Source organism: Chiloscyllium plagiosum, chromosome 8, assembly GCF_004010195.1.
Source record: "Chiloscyllium plagiosum isolate BGI_BamShark_2017 chromosome 8, ASM401019v2, whole genome shotgun sequence".
Classification (NCBI taxonomy): Eukaryota; Metazoa; Chordata; class Chondrichthyes; order Orectolobiformes; family Hemiscylliidae; genus Chiloscyllium; species Chiloscyllium plagiosum.
In genome coordinates, this window is record NC_057717.1 from 102,686,358 (window position 1) to 102,709,506 (window position 23,149).

Consider the following 23,149-nt stretch of genomic DNA (forward strand, 5'->3'; position numbering starts at 1 on the left):
CCTCTCTATCTCTCCCTCTCCCTCCCTCTCCCCGGTCTTCCCCTCTCTGCTTCTCCCACTCTCCCCCTTTCCCCCACCTTCCTCCCTCCCTTCCTCTGTCTCCCTCTCCCTCTCCCCTCTCTTTCTCCCTCACTTGTCTTGTACTAGTTCACCAATGAGTAAAAAGATACATTTCCATTTACATCACCTCACTTACAGCCCCAGGTCATGAGGAGTGACCTTATAGAGGTTTACAAAATCACGAGGGGCATGAATGGGTGAATATCCAAAGTCTTTTTATAGGGCAGGCCAGAGGGGTAGGTTTACGGTGAGAGGGGAAATATATAAAAGAGACCGAAGAGGCAACCTTTTCACACAGAGGGTGGTACGTGTATGGAATGAGCTGCCAGAGGAAGTGGGGGAGTCTGGTGCAATGACAACATTTAAAAGGCAGCTGGATGGGTATATGAATAGGAATGGTTTGGAGGGATATGGGCCAAAAGCTGGCAAATGGGACTACACTAATTTAGGATATCTGGTCGGCATGGACAAGTTGGACTGAAGGGTCTGTGTCCATGCTGAACATCCTCGACGACATGCCAAGCAATGCAACAGTTGTTGAACTGGTATCACTGTGGTAATGTAGGACAGTTTGGCATCAGTGTGAGTGACATCAAGCTGCCACAGGTAACCTGGTGCTGCTGTCCAGCTTTGGATTGAGTTTAGTCATGGACATTCTGGGAGATCTCTTCGTGGAATGAGTGTGCTGGATCTTCTGAGTCTTCCTCAGAGGGCAGGCAGAACCTTGGTTCCATGAGTCATTTGAAAGATGGCACCCCTGGCAGTGTGGTGCTCCCTCAGTACTGCGCTGGAGTTGAAATGTTCGTGGGCTCAGCAGCACAAAGAGGAGATTCTTTCCTTGCATGCTGAACAGTAGACGTGCGTCAAACCCTGGACTGTCAGACTCTCCGTTTTCCGGTACCCGGGTTCTCTCTCCTCGGTGGAATCGGGATGGACGACAGAGTCCCTCCTGTCGCCTGGTCTCCCAGAGCGGGTTTGAGTCTGGTAACTGGACATATGGACTGATTGCCTATGGATCGCATATGTATCTGTGCTGAGTCTAATCCTGTTCTTCTCTGGATCACTGAGTAGGCATTCCAGGTGGAGACTGGGAGTGGGAAGTCGGCCCCCTCTTGATTTCTCTCCATACCCCCTCCCACAGGGAGCAGGAAAAAACTGGAATTCCTTTCAATGTGGGGATGGAGTTTCAGCTAGGTGGAATGTAAGCCTCTCTCTTGCTTGCTGCTGATTTTGGGCTGTGTCTGGACAGGCCAGTGTTTGTTGTGAGTGGATGAGGCCCTGTCAGAGAGTGCAAGGCCTGTCCCATGCTGATCACTTACTCACACTCACTCCCCCCCCCCCCCCCCCCCCGGTCTGATCAGACTTAGCGATGCAGTACAACTGAGCAGAAAAGTGGGTCAAGCCAGGATCTGAGTGTGTGTGGTCTGTGCAGGAGAACAACTTGACTCGGAATGTTCAGGAGAGTTCAACGTGACTTATCCCGACTGTTTCCTCACCAATTCGAAACCAGTTTATTCCTCTCACTCTGACTCTGTGTGCGTGTATAACAGAGGGTGTCTGCATATGTGTGTGTGTCTATGTGTGCCTGCCAGTGTGTATGTGTGTGTGTGTGTGAGAGAGAGAGAGAGGTTTTGTGTGTATGTGTTTCTGCCTGTGGGTGTGAGAAAGAGCGATTGTGAGTGTGTGTGTGTTTGTGTGCCTGTTAAGTGTGTTTGTGTCTGCTTGTCTCCCTATGTGTATGGCGAGTGTGTGTATCTACTATCTGTTCTCATTCTTTCTCACTATCTGACTGTCTCTCTTTCATTGTCTCTATCTCTTCTCTTTCTCTTTTTCTTTCTCTAGCTGTTTTTTTATTCCTTCTCGCTCTCTATCTGACAACTTGGCTCTTTCTCTCTCTCTCTACTATCTGTTCTCTCATTCTTTCTTGCTCTCTATCTGACTCTGCCTCTGCGCCTCAGTCTGCCATCAGATTCTCTTGTTTTCTCATTATTTTCTCTCTCTCTTTGTCTCTCTGTTGTGTCCTCTCTCTCTCTCTATCTCTATCTCTCTCTCTCTCTCGCTGTGTCAGATCTCCTTCCCATTTGTGTCCACCCCTTCACTGTGTGGTTGGGCACTGCCTGGGGTTAGTTTTATCTCTGTGATTGCCACTCTCTCTGTCTCTCTGAGTCTGCCTGGTGCTTTTCCAGGCACCATCAGGTTGTGGAGAGGTCGATGTTTTGGGTGTAACCCTTCTTCAGGTGCTTTTCCAGCCTGTGTGCACTCAGTTGTGGTGAAAGCGTAGGTTTTGTTTTGTTTCTGTGGAACTCTCCTGTTTATCAGTTTTACAAACATTGTAACTGGGGGAAGCAGCAGCTGTTTGGGTGGAGAGGTTGGAGTGTGTGATAAAACCACCAGGAATACATCCAAGTGGAGTTGCCAAGTGTCAGTATTTGCGATTGGGGTTAAAACTCCCTCACTGCCTGCTCCTCTGGATGTGTTGTTGCAGTGTGCAGATACCTATCCCCCTGCCTTTCTACGCCTCTGGCTGAGCAAATCCAAGTTTCTCAAGTTCAGATCACAGGATTGTTCGGGTGCAGAATGAAGCCATTCAGCCTGCAGTGTCTGGTCTAGCCCTGGGTGCATTTTGAGTTGGTGCCTCTAACCCTGCACAGAGGCAAAGTCAGCCACATCCGAGTCCAACACAGGCACCCCTCATCATGTCCTGCACTGAGAGTCGTAGAGTCACATGATCAGGTGGTAGCATCGCAAGTAGCAGATGGGCAGAATTTGAATTCAGTAACTATCTGGAATTAAGGGTCTAATGATGACCATGAATGCATTCCTGATTGTTGGAAAAACCCATCTGGTTCACTCATGTCCTTCAGGGCAGAAAACTGCCTGCTCTAACCTACATGTGACTCCAGACCCACAGCTGTGGGGTTGACTCCTAACTGCCCTCAGTGCAATTAGGGATGGGCAATAAATGCTGGGCCCAGCCAGTGATCCCACATCCCATGAATGAATGAACAAAAAATACAGCATGGAATTAGACCCTTCAATGCAACACATCTGTGCTTAAAAGTTCCCATTGAAATAGCCATCGGATGGTCTCTGAAATGCTTTAGTTAAACCTCACAACACCAGGTTATAGTCCAACAGATTTATTTGAAATTTTTTGGAGCGCTGCTCCTTCATCAGGTAGCTTGTGGGACAGGAACATCGGACACAGAATTTATAGTAAACAATCAAAGTGTCATACAACTGATGCGATGTATTGAACAAACCGAGACTGCTGTTAAGTCTTTAATCACTCAGAATGATGCCGGTTTCAAATCATTAATATGTAAAACCCAGAACTTCTTTCAAATCACGGCCCTGAGATAATTTAAGGTTTTATCAGTATCTTAAAAAAAAAAGGTGACATCTCAGTTCAGACAATGCGTTAAAGGCGTGAGGTTAGAGTCTGTTTGTATCCCAACCTGGAGTCAGACTGGTTCTGTTACCAAAGTAGGAGTTTATAAAATGTCACATTGACTGACCTTAAGTTATCTCCAAAAGCTAGTGCTTCCAAATAAATCTGTTGGGCTATAATCTGGTGTTGTGTGATTTTTAACTTTGTATACCCCAGTCCAACACCGGCTCCTCCACACCTTGTCTCCATCACTACTGCAGGGTGGTGTGATAAAGTTTGTTCTCATCTCGCTCTTGCATTTTTTACGAAGCACTTTAAATCTGTGCCCCACGATTCCCCACTTTAAAGCATCCTAAACCTCTCTGATTGACGCTTAATGTTCTTACCTGATCTGATGATCAGCTACTGTGATTATGATGCTCCTTTTTACTTCCATTACATATGGATAAGTTTGGGCCATGCTTCCTAAATATTTCCATGAGGTTTTATCGCAGGACCTGGTATGTACATGTGTACTGTTCAATCTCAGGCATTCGTGTGTCTTAGCTTACAGTAAACATGGTGGAATACTTCCCAGATCATGGCAAGCTGGAAGAGGTACTCGAAAATAGTAGTCGTGATTTGGAGATGTCGGTGTTGGACTGGGGTGGACAAAGTTAAAAATTACACAACACCAGGTTATAGTCCAACAGGTTTATTTGAAAGCACTGGCTTGACACCTGACAAAGGAGCAGCATTCCGAAAGCTAGTGCTTCTCGATAAACCTGGTGGACTATAACCTGGTGTTGTGTGATTTTTGACTTAGAAAAATAGAGACTGATATCTTTGTACTAATAGGTCATATGCCATGATACAGTAATAACATCAAGACTCTTGAAGAGTCCAGTATCTTCATCTGCTGCAAGATTAGATTAGATTAGATTACAGTGTGGAAACAGGCCGTTCGGCCCAACAAGTCCACACAGACCCGCCGAAGCGCAAACCATCCATACCCCTACATTTACCCCTTACCTAACACTACGGGCAATTTAGCATGGCCAATTCACCTAACCTGCACATCTTTGGACTGTGGGAGGAAACCGGAGCACCCGGAGGAAACCCACGCTGACACGGGGAGAACGTGCAAACTCCACACAGTCACCTGAGGCGGGAATTGAACCCGGGTCTCTGGTGCTGTGAGGCAGCAGTGCTAACCACTGTGCCACCGTGCCGCCCACAAGATGTAACATATCAGACTGATTCCTGGGATGGCAGATGAATGAAGAGAGACTAGATTGAGGACTATATTCACTGGAGTTCAGAGAAATGAAGGGAATGTCAGAAACCTGGAAAATTCTGACAGGACTAGACAGGGGAAACACAGGAAGGATATTCCCGATGACTGGGGAGTTCAGAACCAGGGGTCAAAGTCTAAAGGTACAGGGTAGGCCAATTCGGACTGAGCTGTGGGGAAATGTCTTCACCCAGAGAGTTGGCGGGGGAAGGGGGTCTGTGGAAGTCTCTGCTATAGAAAACAGTTGAGGCCAAAACATTGAATGTTTTCGAGAAGGAGTTAGATGTAACTCTTGGGGCTATAGAGTGTTTAACCAGAATCCTGAATAATTACTTTTTCCGTGCCATTGATTTGCATCTGACAGCCTTGGACCATGATCCTTTGTGACATGCCAATGGCTGTTCCCTCCCAGTTCTTGGAGATTTGCCCTTGGTTTATTCGTAGCTCCTGTTTTCCCCGGGAATTCCATTCCTCTGGCTCTTTCCCTCTCCTGAATGCTCGACAGGCGCGAGATCCTAATTTTTTTGGCGAATGCTCGCAAATCCCAGGCTCCTATGTTGAGTGGTGCAGGTGCAGAATCATAATGAGCTTTCAGTTCCAGGGAATTTCTGCATCCCTGTGTTCAGCTCTGATGTTTGTAGTTGATGGAATGAAGTGCAGGAATCGGAGGGTGGGGTGGAGGCAAGTTGCATACATTCAACGCATGAAATCCTTTCAATTCTTCCAGTAAATGGTGTAACTTGATCCTGAGTGGGCCCATAGAGAACAAAAGGGGCTTTCTGTGCTCTGATCTTTCGGTTCTAATTGAGTCAGTGACTAAATATTTGACAAAGGGCCTAATTTCTTCTCAGAATTTTAAAGAGCAAGGTTCAAGGGTTTTTTTTGGAATTTTTTGATTTGTGTGTGTGTGTGTCTGACTATCCCTGTGCCTAGGGCAGGCTCTCTGCTTCAGTTGAAAATAGAATGAGTGTACCAGACTGACTGGATTGCAACTCATTGATTCCCCACATTAACCAATCCCCTTTATGGTAAAGTTTGGGTTTGTTCTTTCATAAACAAAACAAGAATTACCTTCAGGGAAAAAAGGGCTGAATTGAAAAGTGAATCAATTCTGGCAATCCCTATCCAGTGATGTCTGTGTGTATTGACATGTGAGCTGTATGTGTGTGTCTCTGTGTATTTATGTCTGTTTGCCTTTGCATGTGTGACTGAGGATGCATCTGTCTGTCTTTACCTGTGAATGTGTGTGTTCACCTTTTTGTGTGAACCTGCCACTGCCTGTGTGTGTCACTCTCATGATCTGTCTTTGCATGTATCTGTGCGTGTCTGTGTCTGCTTATCTTGGTATGTGCCTTAGTGTGGCCCTGTTTGCCTTTGGGTTTGTGTGTGTCTGTGCATGTGTGCACCTGTGTGTATCTTGCCGTGTTTGTCTATGCTGGTATTATCTGTGTTTGTGTGTATTACTAATGTTTGTCTGTATGTAGGTAGTGTGTGTGTGTGTACTGCCAGTGTTTCTTTTTTTAGATTTTAGATTAGATTCCCTACAGTGTGGAAACAGGCCCTTTGGCCCAACAAGTCCACACCAACCCTCCGAAGAGTAACCCACACCCCCCCGCCAATGCACCTAACAACTATGGACAATTTAGCATGGCCAATTTACCTAACCTGCACATCTTTGGAATGTGAGAGGAAACCGGATCACCCGGAGGAAACCCACGCCGACATGGGGAGAATGTGCAAACTCCACACAGATAGTCACTGTGTGTGTGTGTGTGTGTATGTGTATGGGTATGTGTGTGTACACTGCCTGTGTGTATGTGTGTGTACTGCCAGTGTTCCTCTGTGTGTGTGTGTGTACTGCCAGTGTTTGTCTGTTTGTAGATATTGTCTGTGTGTGTATATACTGCCAGTGTTTCTGTGTGTGTCTGTCTGTCTCTCTGTCCGTGTATACACTGGCTACATGTCTATGCACATCAGCTCCTATGTACGTCTGTGGAATATTGGCTGATGCCACCTGTAGCCAAATAGCCTGCTGAAAAATGGCCAATGTTAACATTTGTAGAGCATTTTCCCCAGCAGCAATTCACAGCTCCCAGGGGTGGAAGAGAGGGAAAATCCTCCTTGGTGTCCTCCATGGATCTGTGTTTGTGTATGTCTCCTCTGGCCCCTTGGAATGTAACTGAAGGTACTGCTCTGAAAATCATTCAAATGGAGCTGAACCGTGAATCACTGCCTGGGCTTTCCTGAGTGACTGATTTCAGCAGGGAAATGAGCAATAGAATCAGGAGGGCTTGTTAGTAAAACAGCAATGTATTATATTTTAGAAAAGTAATTATAAAAAGAAGGATCAATTAAATCTCAGGGACTAAATAAATAGCAAGGCTGATTTGAAAGAGTCGGTTATGTTTATGAAGCACATCATCAGGGATGAAGGGATGTTGTAGGTCACTTTGCATTCATAGAATCCCTACACTGTGGAAGCAGGCCATTCGGCCCATCGAGTCCGAACTGACCATCCAAAGAGCATCCCACCCCCTATCACTGTAACTCTGGATTTTCCATGGCTAACCCAGCCAGCCTGTACATTTCTGAACACTGCGGGTGACTTCCCATAGCCAATCCCCCCTAACCTGCACATCTTTGGATTGTGGGAGGAAACCGGAGCACCCAGAGGAAACTCACGCAGAGACGGGGAGAGCGTGCACACAGACAATCGCCCGAGGCTAGGGTCGAACCCGGATCCCTGGCTCCGTGAGGCAGTACTGCTAACCACTGAGCCACCGTGCAACCCTGAGTTATGGCATATGGGACAATAAGCAGACTTTGAGAGGCTGAGTAGCATCAAGCTCTACTTTATGCTCCGAAGGTCTAGCTGTTACTGCTACACTGCAGTGCTGACCTTTGGCAGACCCTTCAGAAGACTCAGAGCTGGTCACTCAGCCACATGGAAGTGGTGGGCATGAGGGCGGGTGGGTGCTATCGCTTAGCTCAGTTGGCTGGATGGCTAGTTTGTGATGCAGAGGGATGCTAACAGCTTGGGTTCAATTCCAGCTCTCGCTGACGTATACCTTGAAGGACCCTCCTTCTCAACCTCTCCCTTCCCCTGCGACATGGTGACCCTCAGGATAAGCATCCATCAGTCATATCTCTCTTTCTAATGAGTCTTTCGAGGGCAACTTTACCCTTCATCGTCAGACAGCATGGAGTGATCGCTGCTCTATTCTTAGATTGAATGGCTGGTTTTAAAGGGTTAAATGGACCGGAAAATTTGTGACGGTTCTAGCTTCAGTGGGCAGACTGACGATGAGGTGAGGCTCCCCTGGCGACGTAGGGGTTAATTTAAAGGGAAAAGCCACCCCGGTTCTCAAAGTCTGACCGTGTTTGCTTCCCTTTGAAAGCTTCTTGTGGACGTGGGGACCTGACCCTGAGATTCTCTGTGGCAGCTTTTACTTGGCAATGGGTTGAAGGGATACAGAGGTCTGCCTGACTGAGTGGCATACAGGGGCAAAATCTATTCTAGAAAAGGGGAAGCTTGTGAGGGATGGGAGGAGAGGAAAAAGAAGGAATCTCCGTGGGAACGGGTTCCTAAATAGGCGAAGCTGAATCATCACAACTCCGAGGAGAGTGGAATGATTGATGACAGGGAGAATCCCTGCAGACTCTAATTACTTCTCCATGTTGTGTTTTGTGAGTGCGCAGTGTGAAAGCCGAAGCCTTTATTCTCTCGCTGAAACTTGATGAGGAGTTGTAACCCTGTACCACGAGAAATGCTGGAGGATTCGTCTGCTCTTGAAAGGCTTTTTTCAACGATTTCACGGGATTTGAGGGTCACAGGCAAGGCCGGGCTGTGCAGACGGTGCTGGTTGTCGTTGGAGGATGAGTTAGGCAGAAAGTGTGTATTGCAGATGCTGGAGATCAGAATCAAGATTAGAGTGGTGCTGGAAAAGCACAGCAGGTCAGGCAGCATCGGAGCAGCAGGAAACTCGACGTGTTGGGCAAAAGCACTTCATCGCCATAGAGGAGCAGAATGAGGCCATTTGGCCCATCGATATGCTTCCTAAAGAAGGGCTTATGCTTGAAATTTCGATTCTCCTGCTCCTCGGATGCTGCCAGACCTGCTGTGCTTTTCCAGCAGCACACTCTCAACTTTAATCTCCAGCATCTGCATTCCTCACTTTTGCCTGTAATGCTCCTCACCCCTATTTTCCTGCCTTCTCTCTATATCCTTTCAACCCATTACAATTAAAAATTGAAGCGAGGGTGGATTGGCCATTGGAAATTGTCCCTTAGTGTGCAGGGAAGTGTAGGTTAGGGTGGATTGGCTATGGGAAATTGCCCTGTAGTGTGCAGGGATGTGTAGGTTATGGTGGATTGGCCATGGGAAATTGTCCCTTAGTGTGCAGGGAAGTGTAGGTTAGGGTGGATTGGCCATGGAAAATTGCCCTGTAGTGTGCAGGGATGTGTAGGTTAGGGTGGATTGGCCATGGGAAATTGCCCTGTAGTGTGCAGGGATGTATAGGTTAGGGTGGATTGGCCATGGGAAATTGCCCTGTAGTGTGCAGGGATGTGTAGGTTAGGGTGGATTGGCCATGGGAAATTGCCCTGTTGTTTGCAGGGATGTGTAGGTTCAGGTGGATTGGCCATGGGAAATTGCCCTGTAGTGTGCAGGGATGTGTAGGTTAGGGTGGATTGGTCATGGGAAATTGCCCAGTGGTGTGCAGGGGTGTGTAGGTTAGGGTAGATTGGCCATGGGAAATTGTCCTGTAGTATGCAGGGATGTGTAGGTTAGGGTGGATTGTCATGGGAAATTGCCCTGTAGTGTGCAGGGATGTATAGGTTAGGGTGGATTGGCCATAGGAAATTGCCCTGTAGTGTGCAGGGATGTGTAGGTTTTGGTGCATTGGCCAGGAAATTGCCCTGCAGTGTGCAGGGATGTGTAGGTTAGGGTGGATTGGCCATGGGAAATTGCCCTGTTGTGTGCAGGGATGTGTAGGTTCAGGTGGATTAGCCATGGGAAATTGCCCAGTGGTGTGCAGGGGTGTGTAGGTTAGGGTGGATTGTCATGGGAAATTGCCCTGTAGTGTGCAGGGATGTATAGGTTAGGGTGGATTGGCCATAGGAAATTGCCCTGTAGAGTTCAGGGATGTGTAGGTTAGGGTGGATTGGCCATGGGAAATTGTCCCGTAGTGTGCCAGGATGTGTGGGTTAGGGTGGATTGGCCATGGGAAATTACCCTGTAGTGTGCAGAAATGTGTAGGTTCGTTGTGGATTGGCCATGGGAAATTGCCCCTTAGCGTGCAGGGATGTGTAGGTTAGAGTGGATTAGACATGGGAAATAGCCCTGTAGTGTGCCGGAATGTGTAGGTTAGAGTGGATTGGCCATGGGCAATTGCCCTGTAGTGTACAGGGATGTGTAGATTAGGGTGGATTGGCCATGGGAAAATACCCTGTAGTGTGCCGGGGTGTGTAGTTTAGGGTAGATTAGCCTTGGGGGACAAAATGCAGAGTAATGGGGATGATGTAGGGGTGTGGATCTTGGTGTGATACTCTTCGGAGGCTCAGTGTGGACTTGTTGGGCCAAATGGCCTGTTTCCATGTTGTAGGGATTCTATTAGGGCTGAAATGAGGAGAAATGTCTTCACCCAAAGAATCTGTAGAATTCTTTGCCACAGAAAGTAGTCGAGGCCAAAACATTGTGTGTTTGCCATGTGGCTAAATGAGCGATATGGGGGGGGGAGGAAAGGAGGGGGATTAGGGTATTGAGCTCGGTAATCATGGTAAATGGAGGTGCAGGCTCAAGGAGCCCATTTGGCCAATTATGCTTTCCCAACCAGTATCAGGACTGGGTACCAAGCCCCTGCTTTAACCCCAACCCCAGCACATTATTCCTATGCATGCAATCATCTGGTGCCCCTCTTCAGTGTCTCAATTGAACCTTAGTCCACCACAGTTCAAAGCAGAATTCTAGATCCTACTGACAGGGGATTGATCCATTTCCGATGAAGATGAGGTGACTTCAGTGGAATCCCAGAGAAAAAAGGATTGTTTGAAAAAAAAAACAGTCCATTTTATTGTGAAGCGATTGCAGTGCACTAGAGTTCCATTTGTAGGTTCACAGGATGAGTGGAACTGTTGCATGTTGTAAATTGTACCCGTCTTTCCCTCTGGTCGCCCACGTCCTTCCCTTGGAATAGTGCCGTGCCCTCCTGAGAGAGTAGATGGGTGCTCGGTTGACTGTCTGAATGCCCGCACCTCCGTTAGGGTGACACTGCACTAGCTCACCGGAGCAGGAACACACCCTGAGTCTCCGCCAGGGGCAAGGCGTGAGTTCACAGCCCTCTGACTCAGAGGTGGGAGGAGTGAGCTCGAAGTTACCCCTACCCTTCCAGCTGGAAATGACCCCGCTCCTGTCTGGACTGCTCTGATATGGATGGAATGTTGGCTCTGCTCGCAACAAATGAGCTGTCAGCCTAACTCTTGTTTTTATTTCGCTCTCGTCTCTGTTCAACACTCTTCCAGGGGATCACCCTCTCCGCTTGAAGACATGAGTCAGCATTTCTGCATTGGCACATGTGAATTGTCAAGTCCGATGGGGAGAGCCGCGTTAATTTAACAAGGTTACATAAGAAATCGGAGGGGAGCAGGCCACTCTGCCCCTCCTTCCCAATTCTGCGGAATCCTGGCTTGCTTAATTGTGGCCGCAACGACTTGTAACAGTGCCTCTCTTTCTCTCTGCAGGTGGGCTGCTGGGTTTCTCCCGTCGGTTCTCGTTTCAATTTCCCACACCCACCATGTTTTGGGGGCTTTGATCATGGCGTCAAGGCCATTTTCTCATTTTGACTCCTTTGCTGGTTAAATATCTGTCCAAGGCTGCCCCGAATGCATTCCGTGACCCAATCCCTCTCCGGGGAGGAGTTTTCAAAGAGTACTGACCCTTTTGGGAGACAGCATTTCTTATTTGACGTGTCCTGAACGGGGCACCACACTTTATTTTGAAATTGTAGCTCCTAATTTCAGTTACCCCCCCCCCACAAGGAGGACCATCCTGTCAGCCTGTAGTGTGTAAAAGCCCCCTCAGAATCAGTGAGGACACCTCACATTTTTTTAAACTCCAATGAATGGGGGCCCCAATTTTTCCAGGGATGTTAAATCATTGCTCCAATTGCCAATTGCACTGCGTTTGTGGAAAAGCTTCGTATTTCAACCCCAGTCGGCTTATAATTAAATAAACCACAAATTGCCGATACTGAAGATCTGAAGCAAAACCAGAAAGTGCTGGAGAAACTCAGCAGCTCTGGCAGCATCCATGGAGAGAGAAAAAAACAGAGTTAACTTCTTGGGAACTAATAGCAATTGAGGATACGGAAGGACTGACATCCATAGGAGGGTATAAAACTGGAGAGAGCAAGGGAAGAGATGAGGGTCTTTTCCTATTCATTCACAGGATGAGGACGTTTCTGGCTAGCCAGCATTTATTGCCCATCCCTAATTGCCCAGAATTAGGAGTCAACCACATTGCTGTGGGTCTGGAGTTATGTCTTGGCTCAGACCAGGTAAGGATGGCAGTTTCCTTCCCTAAAGGACATTAATGAACCAGATGGGTTTTCTCTGATATTTAGCAATGATCATCATCAGACTCTTGATCCCAAATTGTTCCTGAATTCAAGTTCCACCATCTGCCATGGCAGGATTTGAACCCAGGCCTCCAGAGCATTACCTGGATTAATAGTCCAGCAATAATACAACTCCGCTATTGCCTAACCACCCCCCTCCCCCCCTCTCCGCCACATGGAATGTATGTAGTGAGTTAGATGTTGCTAAACTCGCATTATCAAAGGCTGCTGAGTTTACAAGGAAGATTGACGAGGGCTCCCCAGTTGTGCAGACTTAAAAATCACATCACACCAGGTTACTGTCCAACAGATTTATTTGGAAGTACTAGCTTTCGGTGCCATCAGGTGATTGTGGACTGATGAAGGAGCAGCGCTCTGAAAGCTAGTGCTTCCAAATAAACCTGTTGGACTGTAACCTGGTGTTGTGTGATTTTTAATTTTGCCCACCCCATTCCAACACTGGCTCCTCCACATCATGATCCCCGGTTGTGTTGAGGTTTGTGAGATGAAGAGTAGGAGATGGTGCCTTTACAGCAAATCTGTGATGAAGGTGTTTGATGGGAGTTGTGGTGGGTTGGTACAAATCAGAGTGGCTGTGTCTGACATCCACATCCACAAGAGGAAGTTACCACACCCGGTTACGATTTAATGCAGGAAGTGATTGGACCACTGCGACAATACTACGGCTTTAACAGGTGAATTTTATCCTGTTTTTTATGACAACAGGTTGAGACAGAGGAGCCAAGCAGTCTGCTCAAAGCCAATAAAGTAAACAGTGTGTGAGGTCTTGGGTTTTTGTTTTAAAGTTGGAACAATAGAAGCAGCCTGAATGATGGAGTCAAGCTCCCACAGAATCAGGAGTTTTAGTGTTAGCTTTCTGCAATTGCTGGGGTCTTGAAGCTGGATGTAGAAGTTCTTATTCCCCTCTCTGTCACAGCTAAAAGCTGGGGTTCTCTGCCTGCTGCTAGTATTGCATATGAGACAATCTGTTTTACTGAATTTGCCTTTGCCAAGGGTGTGCTTATGGGAACAGTAGTGGTTAATATCTATATTGTTTTGTTAAGTATTTTAAGACCGTTATACCAGTTAATATCTATATTATTTTGTTGAGCATTTTGAGAGAGTTACAGTTCAGCCAATTCCATTATTTTTATTTTGACTAGATTTTAATTTTGGTGTGTGAATAAAGTGTGTTTTGCTTACAACCTGGTAGTTTGGACAATCATATTGCAACTCGGATGCCACATCTTCCCCTTAATATAAGAGAAATACTCTGGGATCTAGACTATCTTAATGTATATTGAGGGGGTTTGGTCTGGTCCATAACACTGTTCCCTAATCAGTTCCAGGACTAGCAGTGGTTGCTGGTGAATGGAGGGGTGGAGAGGGGGTGCTACATGAGTTGAGGGTGGTAGGGCTGCAGGTGTTGTGTGACACTGTGCCTCTGTTGTGACCTTACTGTTTCTTCTTCTTTACCCCCAACCCCCCCCGTGCTCCCTCAGGGTGATATCCAGCAGCTGCTGCTGTCAGCAGACCCGAAAGCAGCTTACAGCTACTGTGATCGCTACATCCCCGACTGCGACAGCCTCCTACCATACGCCCTGCGACTCCCGGACCCCGTCTACGAGGAGGAGGTGGGTGCGCTCCCGTGATCTGCTCTTGCTGACTTGCTGCGCTCTCTGCCCGAACCCCCTTTGCGCCCCGCCGAATCGACGGAGAACCTGAGAGTCGGGCAAGCGGCCAGTGACCCACATCTCCTCCCCCATCCTGGCCGTGTGTCCCGAGGGAGTCTGCCTTTGGCCTGGACTCGATCTGATCTCGAGGGAAGTGACTGGAGTCTGGCCAGTGGAAGCTTAAACTCTATCAAGAGAAAGTTCAAAATGACACAACACCAGGTTATAGTCCAATTACAACCTGATGTTGTCTGATTTTGAACTTTGTCCACCCCAGACCAACACCGTCCACTCCACATCATGTCAAGAGATGTTGCGCTAATTCTCGAACATTCGGGGCTCTCAGTTAAAAACCTAAGCGCTGTAAGGTGTTTGCAGTTCCCCTCTGTTTGTTCCCAGTTTTGAAACCAGCAAGGGTCTGGCAGTTTCTGTGGGGGGAGAGAGAGGGACAGAAACAGAGTTAACCCTTCCAAGTCCAATGTGACTTTTGACTTCAGAAGCCTGGCAGACCAGCTGGGCTTTGGCATTATTTCCTGTTCTCATCTTTTTGTTCTTGGGCTTGCAGCTGCTCCTTTCCAAGTTCAGTCTTGCTGCCGTTGTGTTAGGGCTGCAGACATTTGGGAATCGATGACGGCCTAGTCTGGGTTTGGTGCGACGGAATGAGACTGGCTCCTCCGGGGGGTTTGGCTCACCTCTCCTCATGTTGCAGCCAGATTTCCGTTTCCGTCTCCCCGTGACTGGGAGAGGCAGTGTCACCTCACTCCCATGTCCAGAGCTTTAAGAAACCATTGAGTTGGTATCTAACCAGAACACTTAGGCAGCTGCTTATACTATGGCTGCAAAGTTTGGAAGCTGGGGGGGTGGCTGAAATCAGACAACAGGGGGATGTTTAAAGATTCCCCTACAACTATGACCCACTCTGATCCAGCAGAACGTAACCGATGGGCAGGAAGGACACAACAGAGCCTTGACACAAAGCCCACTTCAGGGTACGCCATTGTATCCTCGGTTAGATCCAAGTCTACCACTGTCAGAAATGATTTCCTCTACAGCTGCCAGCTTCCCAAGGAGCTGGTATTCCTGGTGAGCCCCGTAACCTCACACGGCCAGCTATGGTGGTTGGGAACGGGGCCTAGTTTGGAAAGGGGTGCCAAGGTAGAAGGGGAGTCTGCCCACTCCTGCCCCCCTCCCATTCCTCCCAATTTTGATTCAGTTATGTTTCTGTCTGTGTGTGTGCGACATGCTTCTTGTTTTCAGATTGGTGCTAAGTGAGAGTCTCCGACACCCTCTCACACCACACAGCGGTGCAGGAATTCCGCACACCTCCGAAGGGAAAGGCAGCTCCCCGAGACACTCGGCCTTTCTCATTTGGTCATTCAGCCTTCTTTACTCGCAATCTTTCTCTGGCCATTCCATCATTTCTCTCATGAGCGCCCTTTACTTCATTTACCTTCTCGGTTTCCCATGACGGCTGGTTTTCCTTACTCCTGCTAATGTGTGTCCAATTCCTCTCTTTATCAGGTTGTCTCCGATGGGATACCATTATCGAACTACTCCAATGCCCTCTGCCCAGTTTCCACCTTCCATAAAAAAGACTTGAGCTCCTCAACTACTCTGCTGATTTACAGTGAATCCCACCCTCCCACCTCCTCCTGTGATGACTGTCTTGAGTTGTCAACCATTCTGGCAGTGCCTTCAATTTAAATCTTACGTTATTGTATTCACATCCTTGAGTTGCTTCATCCACTGTAACGTTCCTCACCCCTACAACCCTCTGGATTTTAACTCCACCCTCCCTGATTTCAGTCACTGCACCCCTGAGAGCTCTGGACCCTGAAGTCTGGAATGTCCTCCCTAAACATCTCCTCCTTTCAACCTCTCTTCTTTTGCCTTCCTCTGCAAAAACATGTGCCTCCCTTGGCAAATCCTCAATCACCATAGCACTCCACTATTGATGCCACATCTTCTGCCAGTCTCTGGAATTTCCTCCTTAAATCCCTCTGCACCACCTCCTCTCCCTTTTGAGATACTGCTGAAAACCTACGTGTGGTTTGCGTCTCGCAAGTGTTTGTCAAAGAGACATCTTTGGATGTATTCCCAGACGGGTTTTCCAGCTTCAGTCAGCTCGCCTGATGTCCAAACAATCTTTTTTCCCAACTCCCACATTTTTATAACTTAATAATTCAGGGGAAGCGTTGCGATGATCTTAATGCACCTTAGGTGTTTCGTTTGGTGTTTCCTGTCAGTGGATCTCAGATGAGATGGTTTGAGAGAAGGAGAGTGAGTGATAATGGACATAGTAATCCACAGAGATCCAGGCTCTTGTTCTGGGGAATATTGATCCAACTCCCACAACGGCAACCGGTGGAAATTAAAATAAATTTAAAAGTTAAAGTCTGAAATTGAAAACTGGTCCCAGTGACGATGACCATGAAGCTAACAATGCTTGTCCTAAGAATTCATTAGGGAGGGAAATTTGCTGTTTATACCCGATCTGTCCTACATGTCACTCCAGACCCACAGTGTAATATCTCCACAGAGACTGGTATCCCGTTACCAGGTCACCCATTATTTACACGTAGACTCATACAGCATGGAAGCAGACCCTGTGGTCCAACCACTCCACGCTGAACATGATCCCAAACTAAACCAGGCCTGCTCCTGGCCCAAATACCTCCAAACAATTCCTATTCAAATGTCTTTTAAACATTGCATTATACCCACATCCACCGCTTTCTCAGGAAGTTCCTTCCACATGCGAACCACCCTCTGTCTAAAACATTTTAATTCTCTCTCCACTCACCTTACAAATGTGCCACCAAGCCTCGAAATTCCCCTATCCTCAGGAAAAGACAAATACCATGTAAGTCTCATTATTTTACATACATCTATAACGTCGCCTCCCAACCCGCTACACTCCAGTGAAAAAAACTCCCAGCCTATCCAGCCTCTCTCCATAACTCAAACCCCCTATACCTGGCAATATCATGGTAAATCATGAACAGTCCTTAACTCTAGTACTGCCTCGTCAGAGTCAACTTTCAGAGTGAACAGAACCTCTGACCCTCCTGTTTATTTCTGATGAAGGGCTTTTGCCCGAAACGTCGATTTTCCTACTCCTCGGATGCTGCCTGACCTGCTGTGCTTTTCCAGCACCACTCTAACCTAGACTCTGATTTTCAGCATCTGCAGGACCCACATCTGCCTGTTGATATCTGTCAGCCAGGACTCCCTGATTGGAACAGCCCCAGTCAGGGGATTCATATTCTATGAGGTTCCTCTGGCTGACATCGTTACAATCACTACACACAACACTGTGGTTGACTTTTATCTACCGTCTGAAATGGGACAACACTAGGTTATAGTCCAACAGGTTTAATTGGAAGCACTAGCTTTCGGAGCGCTGACAATCACCTGATGAAGGAGCGTCGCTCCGAAAGCTAGTGCTTCCAATTAAGCCTGTTGGACTATAACCTGGTGTTGCATGATTTTTAACTTTGTACACCCCAGTCTAACACCGGCATGTCCAAATCTGAAATAGGAGACCACTTCAAGGGCGGTTAAGGACAGGTAACAGTCACGCTCTCACCCCATCAAAGAAGAAGACTGATGAGATGAATCTTTACATAATTGGAGACTCTGGGACAAGCGTCTGTCTAACCTAGACTGATCTTGACGCCACAATCGCAAATTGCCTGAAAGTTGGCCAACTCGGAACAATGGAGGTGTTCCTCTCCCTCATGAGAGAAGATGGTGGTCTCACCTTTTTTGCCCCTGCCCCCTTCCACCGGCCCTCCCCCTCCCCCTCTTCCTCTCTGTATGTCTCCTCCGCTTCAGTCTGTCTTTCTCGCTGCTTTTTACAGACAGCCACCACCCGGCCCCGCCACAAAAAGAGGAGGAAGGGTCGCAAACGCTCTAGAAAGAAGGGCAAGGGCAGATCAAAGAAATCGAAAAAAAACCGCAGAAAGAAGAAGAAAGATCGGGCCGCTCGGCAAAAAATAGAAACTTTTGGGGTTGGGGAACAGGTAGACACGAAAACAAAAAATCCGATTGAGCTCCTTCTTAGGACAATGTAGGAGGAGCTTGGATGAGCTTTAATGATTGATACATATGATACAGCTAACACAGACTTAATACAGCCTTGCGGACCTCGATAAAGCCCTGTTCATATTACACTCCCAGTCTAGACATTCTTAGTAGCTCCTTCATGAGATGTGCGTTTGTCCCAGTGAGAGTGGGAGGGGTGGACTTTGAGGAGGTGAGGAGATGGAGGTGAAGTGGAGTCAACAGTTTGGCGGTTAGCTTTCTTCTTGGGAGATCGGATAGCTCAGTTGGCTGGGCAAATGGTTTCTGATCATCACGGGTTCAACAATGCCCACCCCAGCTGAAGGTTACCCCGAAGGACTGTCCTTCTCAACCTCTCCCCTCGCCTGAGGCCTGGTGACCCTCAGGCAAAAGCAGCCCCAGCTCTCTCCAATGAAAGAATGAGACAATGGTGCTAGCGAGTTTTGAGAAGATTTGTAGCTCAGGTTGAGGTTCTGGATGTAGGTTTGCTCGCTGAGCTGGAAGGTTCATTTTCAGACATTTCGTCACCATACTAGGTAACATCTTCAGTGAGCCTCCGGACGAGACCGGAATGGTGCCTTTACCAATTAATGTTAACTGAGAAAGGTAATCAAGGTCGAAAGTTGTTGGCCAATGACTTCTGATTGATTAGTTCCTGGCGTCCAAATACTCCCCTGTTTGGAATGCACAAATGTGCTCTAGATCTGACAGTGGTTCTTTCAAAACGTTCACTCTCTTCACTGTTATTGTAAAATTGGGGTTGGTACCTGGTGACTTCAGACCCAGTTTTCCGACACGTTCTCCTCCATCCTGAGTTGAACATATATTGCCATTCCTTTAGTGTTGCTGGGTCAAAATGCTGGAACCCCCACCCCTCCCACACACAATGTACTTGCACCAAATGCACTGCTGCAATTCAAGATGGCAGCTCACCCCCAACCTTCTCCAGGGCAGCTAAAGATGGCCAATCAGTGGTGACCTAGCCAGCAATGCCTGTGCTCCTGAATGAAAAGTTTGTGTACCCTAAAATATTTGTCACACCATTGAACACAAGTCTGATCAAAACCTTTGAGGTTCTGTGCCACAATTCCATGTTTGTTCGCTGCAAACATTGGGACAGTCCTCATTGGGAATCCCTGCTGTCAGTGTCTGAAAGGTAACAGCTAGCTTGGGTCAGGAGGGGACCATTCAGGATCCTCTAGAATCTTGTACCATTCAGTAAGATCTGTATCTCAATTCCGGCCTCTTGTGTTCCATATCCCATAGTGTCCCCTCATCCAACAGGTCGCATCTCTTGACGTTTTTGATTGGTTTCGGAATGCATAGAATTGCAGAGTGTTTCCAAGGAAGGGTGTGCCATCGATGGAACAGAGAGGGGTGGTGGGATTGGTGGAGTATTTAGGGTGTTGGGATTGCGAATGGGGTCCAAGGTTTCGGAATTGAGAAGAATTAGTGCGAGAAACTGGGGTTCGGTTTTGTGTGTCAACTGGTGATAGTGGAAAGAAAGCTCCCCCCCCCATGGCCTGTACTCTGACCAGGTTCCGTGTAATCTGAATGGGGCTTGAGGTGCTTATTTCTGGCAAGACGACTGAATGTGTCACTGATAATCGCAATGCGTCGCTTCACAGCAGTAACTGATCACAATAATCTGGCTTTCTGCCCGTACTGCATTGCTCGACTTTAACATCACGCATTATTCAGAGTCGCTTTTGCGCTGCCCCACAGGCTGATTTTGTTTTAATCTTCAAGGTTTTCTCTGTCTGTAAATTGTCGAACTCCGGTCCGAAGGTAGGTTGCCGGGTGTGGACTGACGGACGCGTCCAGGCGCTTTTTGACGTCTGGAGGGGGCAGCTATTGGGTTGTACTCGGTTAGAATGTAGAACATAGGACAATACAGCGCAGAACAGGCCCTTTGGCCCTCAATGTTGCGCCGACCTGTGAACTATTCCCCTTACACCACCCTTAGGCTACACTACACTTAGGCTGCAGGTCCGTTTGGAATCCTGTAATGTCCTCCCCATCGCCGTCACCTTTTCAGATGTTACACCGGTCACCGAGACTCCCTCAGGTGGGGCTTAACCCCCCTCCCCAGGCGTTGTCCTCGGGGAGCAAGCTCAGCTGCTCCAGGGTGCACCAGGCCATTTGCTTCATTGGTCAAGAGGGATACGGACCAAATGTGGGCAATTGGAACTAGCTGAGTGGGCACTATGGTCAGCATGGAGCAATTTGGGCATGAGGAACAGGCTTCTAGGGAGGGAGGGAGGGAGGACTCATCGGGGTGAGGACAGTGTGGATTCCACCAAGCCCAAAAAACAAAACGCATTTTAATACGAATTAAAAATGATGGACACTTCCTTGGTGACGTACTGAGTTCCCTTCAGTGAGTAGGCAAATTGTCAGTGTGGCTTAAGCCGATTCCTTGTCCTGGCAACTGTTCCCCCGGAGCTGGGCAAAATCAAATTCCCTTTTCCCCCTTCTGAGGCTGGTTACTTGCCTCTTGTCATAGAGTGATACAGCATGGATAGGGGCCCTTCAGCCCAAACTGCTCCATGCCGACCATGGTGCCCACTCAGCTAGTTCCAATTGCCCACATTTGGTCCGTATCCCTCTTAAAGTCTTCCCATCCATGTACGGAACCAAACGTTCTTTAAACATTTCATGTAGAAGCCCTCCGATGACGGTGAGTCCGGAATATGGCCTCCTGTTCCGTGCTGCGTTACATTTGGGATGGACTCCTGCTGTTGTCACTTGGTCAATAGAGCGAGTCAGAGGCAGACATTGTGTCTTCAAGGAGGAGCTCGCTACAGCTCTTAAAGGGACCAAGGGATATGGGGATGAGCTCAATGATCAGCCATGATCATATTGATTGGTGGGGCTTACCCCTGCTCCAGCTCCTTAGCTCAGGTAATAGGGAAGGGCAGGGGGGAGCTGATCCCCATCCTATCCCAGTTTCACACACCCCCCGCCCTCCTCCAACATCATATTGATTGGTGGGGCTTACCCCTGCTCCAGCTCCTTAGCTCAGGTAACAGGGAAGGGCAGGGGGGGAGCTGATCCCCATCCTATCCCAGTTTCACACACCCCCCCGCCCTCCTCCAACCCCCCTGAACAAAATCACAGCCAGAGAAGGGTCAGTCCAGGCCTACTGCTCAGGTGCCTAACACCCTTTCGCTTTCTCCCCAGGACAAGGAGCAGCCTCAACTAGAGGAAGCAGAGAATAATTACGATTATTTCCTTGGTGCGGAATACTACACTGATTTGGAATCGGTCCTCCTCAACTCCTCTGCGAATGCTGAGGTTGGAGCAGAAAACGTGACCGACCACGAGGTAACCCCTTTGCCTGAAAGCCGGGGCTCCTTTAAGATTCCCCATCCGCATGCAGTTGCTGACGGTGCAGAGGGATGGTTGAGGCTCAGTGGAGCATGAGCATGGCTAATGGACAGACCTCCAGACAGATTAACCTTCAGGAGGTGTGGCCGATATGAGCTGTCCCTTTGTCAGGGATCAGGAATAATTCCACAGTCGGTCTCCTGTTCCCACCCCCCTGGCCCAAAGTGAGATTGAAGTTCCATTCCCTTTGTACCCTGTCCCTTCTCCAACATGTGACTGTAGAGAATTCCCACCCCCCCCGGGGGAATTCCCAGCAGCCTTGATTTCACCACGGAGTGGGTCTTGGTGAAGGGAGAGAGTGCACTGGCATGGACCTGTCACAGACTGACCTTTGGTTGGCTGGCAAACCCAAAGGCTGGTTCACCAGGAAGTTGCTGGATTGGCCATTTTGCTGCTTTCTGACCGACTGCAGTCACTGACTCAGGAATCACTGACCGTTAAGTGGCTACTACTGTGTCATTAGGCTTTTAATCTCTCTCCCTCCTCCCTCCCTCTCCTCTCTTTATGTCTCTTCTTTCTTCTCTCTTCCTTTTTCTCTTTCTCTCTCCATTCTCTTTTCTCTCTCTTTCTCTCTCCCCTCATCTCCCTCCTCTCACTGTCTCCCTCCTTTTTGCTTTCTCTCTGCCTCCTATCTTCTCTCTTTCTCTCTCTTCATGCTCTCCGTCTCCCTCTCTCTGTCCACTCTCTGTGACTCCCCTCTCTATATTTGTCTGTCTATCTCTCTTTGTCTCTTTGCTTCTCTCTGTCTCTCTCTCTCTCTCTCTGTCCTCTCTTCACTCTCTCTTTCTCTTCAATGTCTCTCTGCCTTCTTTCTTCTGTCTCCTCTCTCCCTCTCTCTTTGTTTGACAATGGTGGACTAATGGGTGTAAGGACCCTTGAGTGTTTCCTTGGAGATTGCCTGCTCATTTTGCCTTGTCCGGGGAGTTTTGAGTGTGCTGGCTATCATTGTCCTCTCTACCAGCAGAGAGAAGGTAGACTGCCCTCTCCTCTCACCTTGGGCTAGTAGGAATCGCCCTGTCAGCAGATTGGTTGAACATTAAGAAAGCTGTTTCTTTGGCTTTCAGACATGCTGAGTCTTCCTGAAGATATGACAGGTGCTATATATTCGAAAAGCTTTTCATAGACTCCCTACAGTGTGGAAATAGGCCACTTGGTCCAACAGGTCCACACCGATCCTCTGAAGAGTAACTCACCCAGACCTCTTCCCCTACGTTTCCCATGACTATTCCACCTAACCTACACATCCCGAAGCAGTGTGGGGAATTTCCCATGAAAATTCCATCTAACCTGCACTTCTTTGGATTGTGGGAGCAAACTCACGCACACATGGGGAGAACGTGCAAACTCCACACGGACAGTTGCCCGAGGCTGGAATCGAACCTGGGACCCTGGTGCTGTGAGGCAGCAGTGCTAACCACTGAGCCGCCCATGTGTGTTAGCACAGAAGGAGGCATTTCTGCCCATCACTTTGGTGCCTGCTCTTTGGTAGAGGCCTCCATTTGAAAGCAGATGCTTTTATGTCTGCGCTGGAATCGGGTTTTCAGACAAGCCTTGCGTTGCCAGGGGGTCGTTCGGTGAGGTTTAATTATACTTTCAGGAAGCATTAACACATGACTCAGGGCCAGACTTGGATCTGATTCCCTGTGCGGTCCATTCCTGCTGCATGAATCATACTGTCTTTGTG

At 48.1% G+C, this 23,149-nt stretch overlaps 1 protein-coding gene across 1 annotated transcript in view; it reads left to right on the forward strand.

The window, feature by feature from the left end:
- LOC122552376 (collagen alpha-1(V) chain-like) overlaps positions 1 to 23,149 on the forward strand; it is a 290,918-nt gene that overhangs the window by 83,926 nt on the left and 183,843 nt on the right. The window contains exons 5-7 of the mRNA XM_043695125.1: positions 13,840 to 13,971; positions 17,874 to 18,035; positions 21,259 to 21,402. Of these exons, the coding sequence (XP_043551060.1) occupies positions 13,840 to 13,971; positions 17,874 to 18,035; positions 21,259 to 21,402 (438 nt within the window). The remainder of the gene's footprint in view (positions 1 to 13,839; positions 13,972 to 17,873; positions 18,036 to 21,258; positions 21,403 to 23,149) is intronic.